Raw genomic sequence first — 16,481 nt, forward strand, 5'->3', positions numbered from 1 at the left:
GGCATTCCCCACATCCTTCCTCATGATTTTTTAAGGAATCACCTTCTTCCTTTAATGCCCTAAAGGAGACATCCCCAGGAAAACGGTTTCAACCACTGAAACAGGTCTTTATGGCAAATCTACAGGCTTCACTCTCATATCATATAAACAATTTGATCAAACTATAATTAAGCAATTCCATCAGCAAAAGGGAAGCAGGGGCACATGTGACAATCACTGTCATACCCAGAGGTGCTGTAGGTACCAGCCATGCCATTGCACATAGCCTAAGCACAAAGCTGCATCAATTCACAAGAATTTTGTAGCAAAAAAAATGCTTAGAGTGGACAACGATGAGGTCGCTGGGGGCAGGATTTTGTGGGTGGCACAAGTAGGACAGTGGATTTTAGCCCCAGGTTTCCACCATGGGAATTTTAGTGGCTTTGAGAGGGAGGTTATCCCCTAAAGGATGGATGTACCCTCCTCCTCCTCCGCAGGATAGGGGGATACATACCCAGGTGTCGCAGCAGAGCCAGGGTGGAGTGCTGAAGGCCATCACGGGGAGGAAGGTCACGATCTGCAGCCACCTCACGTACAGCTCCTGGTCCCCTGGGGCATCACCAGCCAGGCTGCCTCCTGCCAGGGACAAGGAGCAGAGAAAAGCCTCTTGGGGACATTCCCTCACAGGACAGCTGGACAGCTTAAAGCCATCTGCTCTTGATGCAAGCAGGATGCACAACCCCAATGCAAGAGAAGCTGGATCCCCACCCATGTGTTTTTTCTTCCTTTGTTTCCCAATTAAACATCCTGAAATGGCTGGAGATGGATGTTTGATAGGGCTCATGCTGGGGATGATGTACCAGGAGACAGTTTCTAAATTTTAGCAGAACATCGTAAAAAGGGCTTTCTCCTCTTGCAAATGAAAGTGTTGGGAATATAATGGATTTTTCTGCCACTTTGATGTGCATCATGGAAAAATACTCCAGTCTCTTGAGGCTGTCACAATGTGATATTAAAGGGGAAAAGCACGCAGTACAATATTGCGCCCAGATCCCATGCTAGGATTAAACCGGGATCACTAAAGCGTAGGTGATGCCATTATACCCAAGCAAAGGATGCTAGTCAGGTAAGACTTGATAGTATAACCTAAATGAACGAGACAGGTAGAGGGGAGACAGTAAGAAACCCTAAAAATTTGCTTCACCAGAACACAGCCAGTACCAACAGGGAAGGGCAGGTTGGAAAAATCCAACAGTCCTCAGAAAGGCACAAAGTGAATTTGTCCCCAAATGGGAAGAAAGACACGATGCTGTTGGTATCCCATGAAACAAGGCCCAAAGACATCCCTTGCAGGGATGGAGCCCTGCTCTCTCATACTTTGTCCCATTGACAAAAGCCAACAGACTCAACATCTCCTCAGGGCAGCAGTGACATGCCATGATTGCCCAAGCCTTGTTTTCTAAGGAAAACCAGCTAAAAATAGCAAATTGAAAATTGCTCAACACCACTTTTTTTTTCAGGGCTGTCTGCAGCTCTGCTGGCTTTGATCATCTCCATGTGCAGCCCCTGCGATGACTCGTGTGCTTGTGGCAAGGTTCAAACAAATAACACTGCCTCCTCCAAGAAGAGAGGCGAAACAAGCCGCTCATCAGCCCTCATTACACGAGTGGTTCTCAACTTCTATATTTTTTTTTCCTGTTGTTGTTGAAGGATGTCTCATGCCATCATATGCTGGAGCAGAAATATAAACTTTGATTGTGGCTGCTGGCATTTTAGGAATATTTATTTCCCCATCTGAGAGCCCAGGCATGCTGTTTGCCAGCGGTTGGCTCCCTCCTTGCTTTTGTCACAGTTTTAGCCCAAGAAAAGCTGCAAGAGGCAGCGGGCTGCCCTCCACATGCAGTTAAGGAGCTCCACGAAGGGCATCCCCAGAGAGCTGGCTGCCTGTTAAGATTTACAATGTGTTTTTTTGTTTTCAGTTCCCCAGTCGATTCCCCTAGTAACCCTCAATCAAATCAAAACTGGATCCTGGGAACAAAACGTTTGAAGCGTCCCTATAGCACCCTAAAGCCTGTGCTCCTCTTGCCTGAAAAAGTGCCGCAAAAACAAACAAACAAACAAACAAACAGGAAAAAAAAAAAAAAAGAGCAAAGACAGCAACGGGGAGCAAAGAAGGAAAGAAGTCCTCACCCACAGCATCAGGGATGAAGAAGTTGTAGCCCAGCAGGCTGTAGTGCAGCGCAGAGGGGATAATCCCCTTTAGGCCCGCGTGGCTCCAGTCTGAGCGCTGTGGGCTCATCTGGACGAAGAGTGGTAGGTGACTAGATCTGTGGGGAAACAAGCACAAACCTGCTGTTTTTAGAAGGACCGGAGCAGAAATGTTAAGATTTCCGGCTGTCTCAGCAGACTCTGTGGTCAGATGTGGGTCCCTTGACCACCAGGGACCTCTGTGGAAGGGAGGTCAGTGCTCCCCACTAAGACTCCTACCCACTGAGCCTGCCCCGTCTCATTTGACCACCCCAGTCCACCTCCTTCCTCTGGAACCTTTTCCCAAATCCCCAGATTCAAAGATTCCTTCTCCTGGCTTGACCCCATGAGGTCCACATTTGGTGACCCACCTTGCAGCCATGGGCTGTAAACTTTCCCTTCCTACTCTACACATGGCTACGCCAGTCCTGATGGGAAAACACTCCCCACAAACATAGCCAAGACATCAACCAAGGTATCCCAACAGCACCCTCAGCCTTGGCCCCATGCAGGGCCCCAAATCCAAAGCATAAACCCCACTGAGATGCATCCTGCAGGGAGGATTTCTCCTCTTGGCTTTCACTCATGATCATCTGTTTTGCATTGAGCGGCTGTCATTCTTGACCACTTTTGTCCATCTGCCATAGGAAAACATTATTTTTCTCCCCCCCCCCCCCCCCCCATTTTTTTAAATTACTATTTCATTTTTATTATTTTTTTTCTAAGTAGCATTTCTATGCCTAGGGTTTCCTTGGTGTTGCGGTGGGTCATGCCCCTGAGCAGCCTAATGTTGGAAGCAGGCCCCTGCCACTGCATTTCTGGCAGCCAAAAAGGGTCACGTCCAAACCTTCATGACAAGCCTTGGCTTAAAAATAGTCTGGAGCTCATCTAGCCAAGGAGAGTTTAGCCCTGCGTCCATCTGCTCCCACAGCTTGGATTCTTCATTGACCTCATGCCCATTTTGCTGACTCCCCAAAAGTCTCCGCTTTCGTCTTAGGAGACAGGCTGACATGAGGGTTTATGAAACACTTCTGGTATGAAAACTGCCCACCACGAAAGGTACGGTCCCAGATGGGCTAAAAATGCTTAGAGAAGTGCCTCTTTGCACCACTGACTCGCAGATGGTTGAGCAGGAGCCATCCACATCCCCAGCAGCTGCTGGCCTGTCAGTGCCTCAGCACATGAACCCCCCCTTTCTCTCTGAAAATTAACTAACTTGAAGTTGCTTTCTCATGCAGTTCACCATAAATTCCTTGCACAAAACATGGAATTAGCCATTTCCTATTAGCCTTGCTTTCCATTTTGCAGGAAGCCTTTTGCAAAGTTAGCCTTCCCATCTGCTAACCATCACAATAGTGGGGGGAAAAAAAGTCTCAAGGCATAATTTCAACTATTAATAAGTTAATACTGCTATGGGCTATGCAAGCATGAAAAGTCAGAAATTTTGCAGCCATTTGGCACCATAAGCCACTGCCAACATGAGGATTTGGTCATGACTGCAGGGCTCACCTCCATCCTGCAGCAGAGGCAGCATCCTGAAACTTGAATGCCCACGAACCATGAGATGCATTTTTATTGCATCTGGCATTAATACAGTTAAACATCATTTCATTTCAGCATTTTTATGCTCTAGAATATTGAAAAAATAACATGTTAGAAGAGGAGACATGAGAGCAAGATCTCCACACACATGCAGCATCCTGAGGGCACATTTAAAGCATCATCCCAAGCATCTTCTCACTGCAACCCACCTGGCACCAGCGCTGATGATCGTGGCATTCCCCAGTGTGGCCAGCGCTGCTGCCAGTGCCCCAACATATCGGTCACCAGCCAGCTCAGCAGGAGGGGACATGGCTTGCTCCAGGAAGGTATTGCCCTCAGCACCCTCAAAGACCACATACGTGGCCCCTAGTGCCCGCCGCAGGGCCCAGGCACGGGCCAGGTACCAGCTGAGTGCCGCCTCGCTGGTGACGTTGAGGCGGGCACAGAGGCGTCCCTTCCATGTGGTCAGCAGTGGGACCTGCAGAAAAGGGTGGAAAACATGGGTCAGACCCTTCAAATATCCTGCCAACCCCCTAGGCTGGAGGGTGGATGGCGCCGCAGTTTGCAATGCGTGAAAGTGAAAAGAACTCTGCTCCCCAAAAATCCCCCAGTGGGTGGCAAACTGGTGGATCATCAAATGACTATAAAAAAGGGGGGGGGAAACATAAAGCATTGAGCTACTTTCTGCAAGCTGGTGACTTTTTGAAACATCTTTCGGCAGTGGAAATTCAAAAGCTGCTTCTTTGCAGAGCAGGAGGAAAGCTGCTCCCCTACACTTTTCCCTACAGCCACGGGGTTTGCCCCAAGCAGGGGATGGGGCTGTCCCGAGCTGTGGGCGGGGAGTATTTATTCAGCTTTAATTTCACAAACGGGGTTAATGTGCAGGTGGGGGGCCATGTCCCATACCAAGCAGCCCCCGAAGCGAGGCTGCAGGCTCAGCCAGTAGCTGGCCTCGTTGTCCCTCAGTGAGCGCAGGAAGAGCGGGGAGGCGATGCTGGTGTAGGGGGACAGCGTGATGGAGAGCTGCAGGGGGTCGATCAATGCAGGGTCCCAGGCATGGGCTGAGCTGCGCTGCCTCCTCTGCTCCATGGACACGTATTCCTGTGAGGAAGCAAGGTGGAAAAATATGTTTAATGGGAGTGGCAAAGCCTCTGAGTTCAGTGTCACCAGATCCACAGGCAAAACCCCAAACCAAGCATCCTGTCCCAGGGAAGGGATGCTCATGGCGCACCAATAAACTCCCTACCCCACAAAATAGGTGCATTTGCACTTTCAAGAAATCTAATTAACCCCCCTTTTAGAGGGGTTTAAGGGTGCTCTTGGCTTGCATTTTGAGCACATGGGCTGGCAGGAAGGGACCTACCGCGGCAGCGAGAGTGGCAGTGCTGCGCTCCCCCAGGGCCAGGACACCCTCCTGAAGCTGGTGCCGCTTCAGTCTCCTGGTGAGCGACCTCAAACCCCGCTTAATTTTGGCAGCTGAGCCCACCGGGCCATAATAGTGCCAGATGGGAGACCTGTGTGATGGAGAAAACGGGGGGAAGAGTTTGCATCTCGCTCTGACACAAGACATTCAGCACAAGGGGATGGAGACAGGCAAGCAAAAAGCATCACTGCCCTACCTATGGCAGCAGATGAGATAAAGCAGCAAGATTTTTTATTATTATTTATTTATTTATTTATTTTAACTAATTAGGGCTTGGAAAGCAATGTGGCACCAGGGATGGAGGGAGCAGCTTACCCCAGGAGGGCCGTATCTGGCAGCACCCGTGCTGGCTCCACCAGTTGAGTGCCCACGTGCCGGTGCGCGGTGGCCACATCGGAACTGATGCAGAGGAGGTATTGCAGGGGGACACCGGCACTACCCAGGCAGAAATGCTGGTTGCTCTCCAGCGAAAGGACGAAGGGCACATCGGGTGCCACCGTTACTGTCACTCCTTTGGGGCGAAAAGAAGGGAAAAAGAGATGGCTGGCTCCTGTTGCCTCCACGTCCTCGTGCTGGCGGCCATGAGGACGCGCAGGCAGAGTCCAGCTACTCCCTGGAATTTTTTCCACTCCCTGGAAAAATAAATTCCCCTGGATTGCCCCAACCATGCAAGAATATCCAGCTCTTCACTTCCACTACTCCTTTTTAGCCTCCAGCCCTTAAAAGCCCTTTTGATTTGCACCATTTCTTGCCTTTTTGCTCTGTATTCAGCTCAGGCAGCAGCTTCAGCTTCTTTCCAAAAACATAGCCACAGGGGATTTTCAGGACAACTGATGATTTGGAGGAAATATCTGGAGTTTGGAACGCTGGGAAATAATCCAAATATCCACCCTAAAGTGGAAATCAATGGCAGTTTGATTCATTCCAGCATCCCACAGCAGTACTGGGGACCCATGAGCTCAGTGTGAAGCCACCCAAGAGGAATTTACACCCGTGGTAGACAGGTGTGTAAAATCCTGCTCAAGGTTGGGACATCATTGACAAAATTATTCTGGACTACGCCACCCCTCAGCTTCTTACTTCTAGGCTGGAAATTTGGATGCCAAAAGTTGTGTGTGTTTTATATGGTGCCAGCCAGGGGAGCAGGCAGTGAGGGAGCTGCACCCATCCTGCTCCATCTCACTAGAGACTTCTAGTCTCACTAGAAGGGGGAGATGAATTTGCCCAAAAAAGACATGCCAAGAGCAAGGGATTTCCCTGGGGTAACCTGGGTAAAACCCCATTTTCCAGAGAGGAAGGCACTGAGTTGTAAAGTGCAGCCAAGGTTCAACACACTGGCTTTTCCCACAGAGATAGGGCGGTTTGGGATCCATCCCTCATCTACTCATGCTAGCTGTTATCCCATTTATAAAATATATTATAATCTCCAAGTTATCTACCCTGCTCTTTAACAGCCTTGTAGATGAGGGGAGGGATAGGTAGAGGCAATGATTAAAGCCATAGGAAATTGGGAAAAATGGGAAATGAGGCAGATACCTGTTGATCCTAGGAAGTATCTTTCTAGCACAGGGCCATATCCAGTGGGGTTTTTGCCAAAATCTCCGCTGACAAAGGGCTGTGCTGGGCTATCAGCACTGTTGAACGGCCAATGCTGGTCACGGATGCTTGCCCCTCCGTACCAGGAGATATTGGCCATGGAGAAGCAATCCTGCAGCAGGAAGAGAGAAATGTTTCAGCATGGGGACAAATACATGAACGTGTTGCATTATAAGATGCAAACCCCTGCCTGCTATTGCAGCATTGGCACAGCACCTTCTTCCAGGAGGAAAAATGCCCAAACCCTGAGATTTAGGTGTTTTCTGCATGAATTGGTGGCTGCTTGTTTTTTGCTTTCTGCATCTGACCTGCTAGAAGATATTTGGCTTTAGGCTTTTCCTCCACAAGAAAAGAGCTGGGCTTTTAGGTATGAAAAAAAAAAAGTGCTGAAATTCTGCATAAATACTCTTCTGCAACCTTCAGGTTGATTAGTTATTGAGTGGTGTAAGAGCAGGAAGATAAAAGAAATTACAAAACAAAAATCAAGAGTGGAATTTACATATCTTGTTCACTTTGAAGACCACAAAAGTTTTAACTTTCTTTTTTAAAGCCAAAGGTAGCAGATTTCCCTCCTCCTTTCCCTGGTTGCCCAGCGCCTCATCCAGCCTGGCCTTAAACACCTCCAGGGATGGGGCATCCACAGCTTCTCTGGGCAGCCTGTGCCAGTGCCTCACCACCCTCTGAGTAATGCATTTCCTCCTAACCTCTAATCTAAATCTCCCCTCTTTTAGTTTAAAACCATTTCCCCTTGTCCTATCATCATATGAATGAGCAAAAAGTTGCTCTCCGCTTTTACAAGCCCCCTATAAGTATTGAAAAGCTGCAGTGAGGTCACCCCAGAGTCCTCTCTTGTCCAGGCTGAAGATCCCCAGCTCTCTCAGCCTCTCTCCATAGGAGAGGTGCTCCAGCCCTCCGAGCATCTTTGTGGCCAGAGCAGAGGGGGACAATCCCCTCGCTGCCCTGCTGCCACCCCTCAGGTGATGCAGGCCAGGATGCAGGTGGCCGCCTGGGCTGCAGGCACACACTGCTGGGTCCTGCTGAGCTTTTTGTCCACCAGCACCCCCAGGTCCTTCTCTGCAGGGCTGCTCTCAGTGAGTTTTTCTCCCAGCCTGTGCTCCTGTCTGGGATTGCCCTGACCCAGGTGCAGCACCTTGCACTTGGCCTTGTTGAATGTCGTTAGGTTCATGGGGCCTGCTTCTCCAGCTTGTGGAGGGAGGGAGGGAAGGAAACCTTCCCACAGGTCTGCTGTTGCGTGCTGCCCAGTGCTCCAAAGCCCCTGAGGGTTTCCCTTCTCTGCCAGAGCAGGGGATCAGCAGGACTTAGCCTCCCGTGTGACTCCACGTGCAGGGACGGGCCCCCCTGAAACCTGGAGGGGTTTCGGGTGAGCAGAGACAGCCCCCATGCCTGTCCTGGCCCTGGTACCACTTCCCACCCCACCACCACCAAGGATACTCCCAGAGCTTGCTCCTGCTGCGGGGGCAGAGAGAGGTTAACGTCTCGACAAGGGGCAGGGAGGGGAGATGTAAATTATTAAAGTGGAAATGCTGGAGGCCCAGAATAGCTGCACGGGTGTCAGCTGAACCAGTTACACCAGCTGGGAGAGGGGGGGGGGAAAAAAGCTGTTCTTAACACTTAACTTTCCCCACATCATATTTTCCAATAGTTTTGTTATTATTTATTTTTTTTAATGGGGGAAGAAAATCCATTCTTGCTCATCCCCTCGAGACCTCCCAAACGAACACAAGCTGATGTTAGCACAGGACGATTCGTTGTGCTTAGGCACCATCCGCCAGCACGAAATAAGGCCATTTAGTGCCAAAAAGGAAAAAGCATGTGAACGAAAACTCTCCATAAATTGTCATCCCAGCAGGAGCACGGGCGCCGTGAGATGCCGCATTGTTCCTGGGGTTGGCAGGGAGCTTCCCGAGCTTTCCCCGTGTCCCCTCGCCACTTCTCACTCCAGCAATTACTTATTTGGTCTCCATACACACACAGCACTGTGAGGAGGTGGTGGCAGTCCCTTCGGTACTTTGGGTGCTCAGCATCGGGGCACAAGACTTCTGGAGGGGGATTTTTTCCCACCCAGCACTCTCCAGCCATGCAAGATCAGGGATAACCCCATAAGCTGCGCTAGGGAAATATTACAATTTGGGCCAAATCCTTGATATTTGGGCTAGTTTGGTGAAGAAAGAGGGCATGGAGTGGGGGATCCCCGGTACCTTCAGCATCACGTCGGGACGCAGCGGGGTCCAGCGGACGCCGTAGCACTCGGTGCCGGGGGCTGGCGGGGGCTCGAGGGAGAGCCGGAGCTCAGCCTCCTCCTCCCATGCGTAGCAGAACTGGCCTCCGTCCTGCCAGCACCGGTCCCGTGGAGGGGGTGGCTCAGCCGCAGGCACACCACCCACGGCAATCACAGCCACCGGCTGCCCCTTGGGCAGTGCCCGTAGGAGCAGGGCGCCCCGGCGGCGCTCCCACAGCACCCCTCCCGCCCGGCCCCGCAGCACCCACTCCTCCGGTGACTGCTCCAGGGCCTGCCAGGAGATGATGCCGATGGTCATGGCAAAGAAGACAGCCACGCCGAGGCAGCCCAAGGCACCTTTCCAGGGCTCTGTCATCTCCCTCAAGCCCGAGGTCCAGGCAGCTTCGGGGATTCGGCCGGCGGGGCGAGCGATGGGCATGGTACAAGGGATGCTGCTTCCTCTCCCTTGTAAGAAGGAAAATCCTCTTGGATGGCTCTGAAAGAATGTGAAGAGTTAAAATTAAGCTGCAAGGCTTCGCAGTGACCCCGAAGGTAAGAGAAATCCCCCCCGCAGCCTCCCAGTGCTCTGCAGCACTGAAATTCAGCCGCCGGAGGGGAGCGGGACAGGGCTGGGGCTCCGCAGGGCTCAGGGTTCTGCCTTGCCACGCAGCTCCCCTTGTCTCGCAAAGCTGCTGTAAATATCCAGGGGGGGCTGAAAAAATATTGCAGGGGTGCTTGGAGCCGGGGGGAGGACTGGAAAAGTGACCCCGTAACAGGACACCGGTTTTCCATTCTCCTTCCCCCTCGTCTAGAAAAGTATTTGATTAATGCACAGCCCAAGGGGAAGAGCCACTCATCTGGGTGTGCTGGCTGAGCCCTTGCTCAGAGACCCGGCACCCAATGCTCAAAGTGGGCACGGGGACACCAGCAGTGACAACCTGGTGGGGTGGCACCAGCTTGTCCCCATCGTCTGCCTCTCCCTGCTGTTACACTCTGTTTTGGGGCCAATAATGCAGATTTTGGTGCTGCTGTCCCTGTCGGGGGACCACGTGCTGCCTCCCCTGGCTCTGCACACCCACCCACTGCATCCCCCTGCCAACCCCCCTCCCGAAAATCACACGTTTTTATTTTACCTAAAGGCAGGTTAAAGGATGCTCCGGCGGTACCCAGGGGCGACCGTCTCTGACCGAGCGCTTCACCCGGATATTTCTCTGTGGTGCTATAGGGTTTGCTCCTCTTTCCCGAGGGGGAATTTTCCTCCCAGCCCTGCAGCCACGTCAGAGACCTTTATAGCCCAGGCAACTTGATCCAAGCAAAGCCAGCAGTGTTATCTAAGACGAGATGTTGCTCTGCTTCCCACCCCGGGCCCCCGCAGGTTTTTTTACATAAGAAATGGAGCTGGGAAAGTCTTACAAATATTTTCAACAAGCATTTGCTTATACAGCAATAACTTTTTTTTTTTCCCCTCTTTTTCCTTTTTAAGCAGTTATTGAGGTGGCTCTGGATGAGCTCTTAGTACACACCTGCAGATCCATGCGTAAATGAACCATGCCAGTGCTAAGGCTGCTCATTCTGCTGATTGATTTTACTGTTGCTATTATTATTATTGGGGTTTTCTCCCCATTTCTCATGCTAAATGAGATGCTTGGCATCCCCTTAAGTCCTCTCAGGTCTCAGGAAAAAAAGAAAAAACACCAAAAACCCAGCGCCAAGCCCCGGGTCCAAAGACACTACTCACCCCAGGAAATGTTGCTCTTAAGGAGGGTCTTAAGGTGGCCAAATCCCCTGGGAAAATCCTTCATTGCAACCCAAAAAAACCCTTGGAGATGCATCTCCCAACTCACAGACTCCAAAATTAGTTTTTCTTTTCACTTTGGGCAGTACCACTGTGGGAGGTGGGGAAAAACTGGTTGGTGACACCAGGACAAGCATCTCCCTGCTGCTGGCTTGGGCTCCTGAGGATGGAAGGAGGTTCAGATCCAGGATGAGGAGAAACGAAGGAGGGGGGCTCACCTGAAGATCCAAGGCAGTGGTGTCCAACCTGACAGGATTCTGGATCTGCTCTCTCTGGTCCTGAGATTAGGAGGGTGGGAACAAAGCGATGGGTGATGGATGTGGGGCTGGGTACCAAACACTACAGGAAGAGGGCACGGCTCTCCCAGCTGGAGTTTGTTGGGATTTCTGGAAGGAGATGGGAACAATTAGGACAATTAAAAAATAAAATAAAATAAAATAAAATAAAATAAAATAAAATAAAATAAAATAAAATAAAATAAAATAAAATAAAATAAATCAAGGTTATGGACCAAGCTAGTTTAAATAAAAGGAAAAGCATTAAAAAAAAAAAAAAAAAAGGAGGAAGCGGTTCTTTTTCCATCAAAGACATTAAGACTGAGATCACTGGGCTTATGCTGCTCATGCTGCCCCACAAGCTGGAAGAAAGGCAGCAAGTGGAAGTTAATAAAATCTGATGGCAATTCAGAGTCGTTCAGTCACAATCTAAACCAGGGCTGGCTGAATTATTAGGATAGGATTTGTCATTTATTATTATTATTATTAATAATCAGTCTTTATAAATCCCTCTGCCCTAATGAAAGCACTGTTTAGCTATAAAAAAAAAAAAAAAAAATAATACAGAAACAGAACAGAGAAGTTAAAAATTATCTTTAGGACAGGTCCATGATCCCTGATGCTCTTGCCTCTGAATTCCCCAGCCAAAAGGATGGGGACACAGTAGGAACCCCAAAATTTCAGAAAATCATGGCAGGTATCAGCCATTCCCAGCTTCCCAGTGCCCGAGGTGCTGGGGGTGACCCGTGATGCTTTTGGCAGTGAGACGAGCTCTGGGAAAAGCTCTCTCACATGGCACACAATTAAATCCTGGTAGTTGCAGGACGGCAAATCACTCCAAGAGGGGATTAGAGAAACTCAGGCAGAGCGAGTCCGTGGGATGCTGTTAGTGAGACGTATGGTTTTATGAAGCTTTATGTCCCCTCTGTAGAATGAGGTATTCTTCCCCACTTTTCCTAACTTTGTAGATTTTGAAAAGGTTTTAAATTTCCCATTTTGCATCCAATGAGGTAGAACACCTGAGGCCATGCCCAGTTCATCCTGTTGCTGCTTATTACTCTCAACCAAATTTGCACAGGCTTGGAGGTATATGGTGGGTTTAAAAAAAAAAAAAAAGAAAAGAAAAAAAAGCTTTAATATTGGGAAACCACCAATTTGCTGTTTTAATGGGGGGCTTCCCAAAGGCTCTGATTAATATGTGCCACCTTGAGAGCTTTGATTGACAATGCCTTTAGGGTGGGAATGTGGCTCCTCCAGCTGCTGATGCCCAGGAAAGGGATGAGGTGGGAAATATATTCAACCCAGCAGCAGCACCAATAAGGACAGCTCAAAAAAAAAAAAAAAAAAAAAAAAAAAAAAAAAAAAAAAATCAATGATGCTTTCTGGTGAAAATAAATTGGGAAAACAAACAAACAAACAAAAAAGCAGGGAATAAGATTTATTCCTACTGATGTTTCATATCAGCGTCCCATAAGAGAGTCCTTTCTTGCAGTGTGTCCCATAGAAAGGGGTGCTGCAGGCAATCTAAAGTCCTATGGTTATGTTTCAGGCTCAGAAAACAGAGCGTGAGGAGCTGTGGGGACTTTGCTCATGGGGTAAGGAGCACAGGCTTGTCCTTTGTGAGGACCAGCCCTTACTATCAATATTTTCCTGCAGCTTCAGAGCGCCAGCAATCACAGCCAAAGCTTCCCAGGAGCACGCCCAGTCTATATGGGAGATTTTTTTTTATTATTATTTTTTTAAAGAAAAACTATAGAAGTAGATGCATGGGTTTACCTAGAACAAAAGAAGGGTGGGAGCAGCGGAGCACCTCCAGGACTCAGTGTCTCTCTGTGATTTTCCCTAGGCGAGAGCAGCTGCATGCCCCAGGCTCCAACCACACTCTCATCACAGAGATGTATCCTACTGAAATCCTACACCCCAAAACCCACCCGTTTTCCCCCAAAGTTATACATAAGAGGCATAGGGATGAGCACAAGGAGGCAAACCTGGACAGTACATCTGTAGCCATCCTCCTGCCCTCCCCTCAGTACCTCCCCCTGGTTTATCTGCTTTTCCTGACCTGGGAGAAATGCTGTAAAACCACAGGCAGGTACATGTGAGCTGATGCTCTGTGCTGGGTGTTTTCTTTTGGCTTTTCTTCACCCTTGCAGTTCCCAGACCTTCCTTTCAGTGCCAGCAAAAGCCTTCGGCTGTGCTGAGCGTCTCCACATCTTGCAGAGGCTTGTGCTCAGCTGGAGAAAGTACTCAGAACTACCAAACAGTTTAAAAAGAATAAAGGAAACAAAAGAAATAAAGGCTGATATAGCTTGTCTGATGACCGGAAACTCTAAGTTTTGACCCTGGAGACCAGTCCTGAATTTCCCCGAACTCCCAGGCGACTTGGCAGCAGTTTGTAATGGCAATAAAACAAGCAGCAGAACCCACAGTGAGAATACAGACATATAAATAGCAGCAGAGTTTTGAAAGGATGGCTCTGGACTATTGTTTCTGTTTTATTTCTTTACTTACCCCTTTCCATTGTGTCTGCCTGAACTGGGAGAGAAACCACCCTCCTGGGGGCTCGTCTTCCTGCTCCCCAGGCTCCAGCACCCAACAGCCCCCAAGCATTCAGACCAAGCTTCTTCAAGCCAGGGAACTTTGTAAGACCCAGCCTCTTGCAGTTTGCTCTGAACTTAAATTAATATTACGGATTAGAGAGTCTGCATTTATTTCAGGTGCCTAAAGCCAGCACCTGCTTGGAAGATGCCACCACCAGCTTCACACTCCCTTATGTGTATTTGGGGATGCCATGAGGCCAGATGCACACAGCTCTCCAGGCAAAGCCACATGGCCAAACACTTAATTTCTCAAAGACTTCATAAAGTAAATCCAAACCTTTCTTTTAAAGTACGAGGTTGATGATGATGAAGAGCAGGCAATGAACTGAAAGCAGCTCCCCCCTCCACGGGCTTACTCTGTGCCTCTTGCTAAGGGGTGATCACACCTGCTGCTGCAATCAGACTTCACATCCCCATGGAAGCATGGTTTTACCCTTCCAAGCAAGGCTTTGGCTGCTGAAGCTGAGCCTCGGGCCCTTTGGTTTCCTTAAAATTTCAGAAAACTCCCCCAAACCACACAGGGTGTGCGGGTGGAGGAGCAGGTACCACAAGACTGGGAGCATCAATGCAAAAAAAAACAAAAAAAAACAAAAAAAAACACAACTCATCTTGCTCAACCCAAGCACAACATAGGGGGAAAAAAATGCTTTAGGGTCTCTGCCCAGGTGGTACACACACACACACACACACACATTACTTCTTCGGTGGAAGGATTGGCAGAGGGTGCAAAAGGGATGTTGAAGGGGCTCAGCGTGCCTGGGAGGTGCTGTCGGTGACCAGCATGCGAGGAGCTTTTGGGAAGGATGTTTCTGTGTTATTCGCCTCTTCCAAGCTTCCCAGAAATCTGGTAAGCAGATTTGCAGCCTACACACTTGCAAAATTGAATCACTGCCCTGGAGATGCCTTTTGGATGATTAGGCTGAAACTCTCCAGCTCTTCTCTACAGGGCCCAGCCATCGAATTCCCATCACAGCCCTGCCATCAGGCTGGAAGGACTGACGGCCCCCAGGTGCAGGACAGCCCTCCAGGCCCAGGACAGCCCTCCAGGCCCCCCCGTGTCTCCTGAGGGCTGGCATTTTCCAACAGTGCAGCAAAGCTTGGGAACATTTGTCCAGAGCATCAGCATGGGATGCCCCTGCCCCATTAAGCTGCATTATCAAGCAGCCCTGAAGCCTGCCCCCACCCCTTTTTGGGGGGACTCCAAGGCAAGTCAAGTAGCAACCTTCACTCCCCATGCTTCAGGATTACACCCCCAAAATTGCCTTATATATTATTGCAATAGCACTGCCCATTACTGCAAGAAGGGGGCTGCAGGCTGAGCATTCCCACACAGCCAGGCACCTCCAAGGTGCTGTAACGTGGGGGTCTGGGCACCTCCTCTCTGCATTCATGGGTTTAATCCTCCTCCCTGAGCCCCGCAAGCTGTAGGACCTCCTCCAAGGAAGACAGAGACCTTCCTCTCCCTCCCCTTGCCTGAGCCCCTGCAGAGCAGTTTAGGATTTTGGGGGCTGCCCCATTGCATTACCCCCAATCCCTAGTCCCCCAGGAGCAGACCACCCTCTCCACCAACACTTTTCCCACTCCTACTTGTTGTGGCACCCTCAAAATGCTGTACTCAAGAAAGGAAACCCCTCCAACAGCAGCCAGGAGCACATGAGGATACCTCAAGCTCATGGAGAGCCTCTAAAGGCTTCCAGCAATTAGCAGCCCTGATGAGCTCCCCCTGGCCTCCCGGAGAGCAGCTGAACAAATGAGGTTTCTTGCTAATTATAGCAGGCGAGCAGGGCCAAGCAAGAGGGGGCTGAAACACGGGCAGCAAATACACCAGGGTTTTGGCCAAAAAACCCTTTCTGAATTCCTGATGGTGTAGAAAAGCGCTGGGGTTGGCTCGGGACAGCGATCCCCACTGCGCTCCACCCCCAGGGGAGCAGAAGTGTGTGCTGGCCCCACCAGCTGCCAGCCCCTCTCCCTTCCCTCTCTTTGGATAATTTATGCTGAAAAATGTGTGTTTCGGCTCCTCCCAGCTCCGCACAGACCTGGAGCACAAGCTGGCGAGGAAAAGGGGTCCCTCAGGGGCACGGGATGAGGGCCAGGTGTGTGCCCACATCCGAAAGGGGTTTTGGGGCAGCCTGGGTTTGCAGCCCCCAGTGCTTGGGGTCGGTGAGCAAGGCGGAAGGCTGCATCCTCACAGCCCCAAGTTCCTTCTTCCCTCCCCATCCCGGCAGCTTCATGGTCGGCTGGCTTTTGGCTGATGTGGGTCTCTCCTGAAAAGCAGCCAGCCCCAAACAGCAAACATCCTCTCAGGTTGCCAGACCACAAAGCCCCAAGCCCAGCTCACTTGGGAATGCCATCAAAATAAATAATAATAATAAAAAAACCTCTAAAATTAAAACAAAAATCCCAACATTTGCTTCCCCTTAGCCAGCTCCCCAGGGCTTTAAGCCCCAGATTTTGCTCTCGCCATACACAGAGGCCTGGCTGTGAGCAAACCAGCAGCTCCCAGTGACGTTTCCCACTGCCGCCACTTCACAGATTAATTAAGATACTGGGAACAAACAGTCCCAAATTGTCCCGGACCCTCGACGGGGTTCATCTTCGCTCCACAGGAGGGACGCAGGTCTATGCCAGAAGTGCTGATTTAGTGGGATTTAGTTAAATTCTGGGCAAGAAAGCTCTTGGTTGAATGCAAGCAGCCTCAGAAAGCACCTCGGGGAGCCTTAAGGGAGCGAGGGGTGTGTGCAGTGCGTGATGCTCTGCAGGGCCCCTGGTGAGCATCTCCACCCAC

General features: G+C 50.1%; 1 protein-coding gene across 1 annotated transcript in view; it reads right to left on the reverse strand.

Moving 5' to 3' along the window:
- LOC101803082 (olfactory receptor 5AS1) overlaps positions 1 to 15,354 on the reverse strand; it is a 34,439-nt gene extending 19,085 nt beyond the window's left edge. The window contains exons 1-12 of the mRNA XM_027459157.3: positions 15,284 to 15,354; positions 13,159 to 13,349; positions 11,040 to 11,207; positions 10,160 to 10,292; positions 9,007 to 9,522; positions 6,728 to 6,899; positions 5,507 to 5,702; positions 5,132 to 5,282; positions 4,675 to 4,869; positions 3,978 to 4,246; positions 2,170 to 2,306; positions 494 to 615 (exon numbers count right to left, since the gene is read on the reverse strand). Of these exons, the coding sequence (XP_027314958.2) occupies positions 494 to 615; positions 2,170 to 2,306; positions 3,978 to 4,246; positions 4,675 to 4,869; positions 5,132 to 5,282; positions 5,507 to 5,702; positions 6,728 to 6,899; positions 9,007 to 9,465 (1,701 nt within the window). The 5' untranslated portion in view covers positions 9,466 to 9,522; positions 10,160 to 10,292; positions 11,040 to 11,207; positions 13,159 to 13,349; positions 15,284 to 15,354. The remainder of the gene's footprint in view (positions 1 to 493; positions 616 to 2,169; positions 2,307 to 3,977; positions 4,247 to 4,674; positions 4,870 to 5,131; positions 5,283 to 5,506; positions 5,703 to 6,727; positions 6,900 to 9,006; positions 9,523 to 10,159; positions 10,293 to 11,039; positions 11,208 to 13,158; positions 13,350 to 15,283) is intronic.
- Between the last annotated feature and the right edge of the window lie 1,127 nt (positions 15,355 to 16,481).

This window comes from Anas platyrhynchos, chromosome 5, assembly GCF_047663525.1.
Source record: "Anas platyrhynchos isolate ZD024472 breed Pekin duck chromosome 5, IASCAAS_PekinDuck_T2T, whole genome shotgun sequence".
Taxonomy (NCBI): domain Eukaryota; kingdom Metazoa; phylum Chordata; class Aves; order Anseriformes; family Anatidae; genus Anas; species Anas platyrhynchos.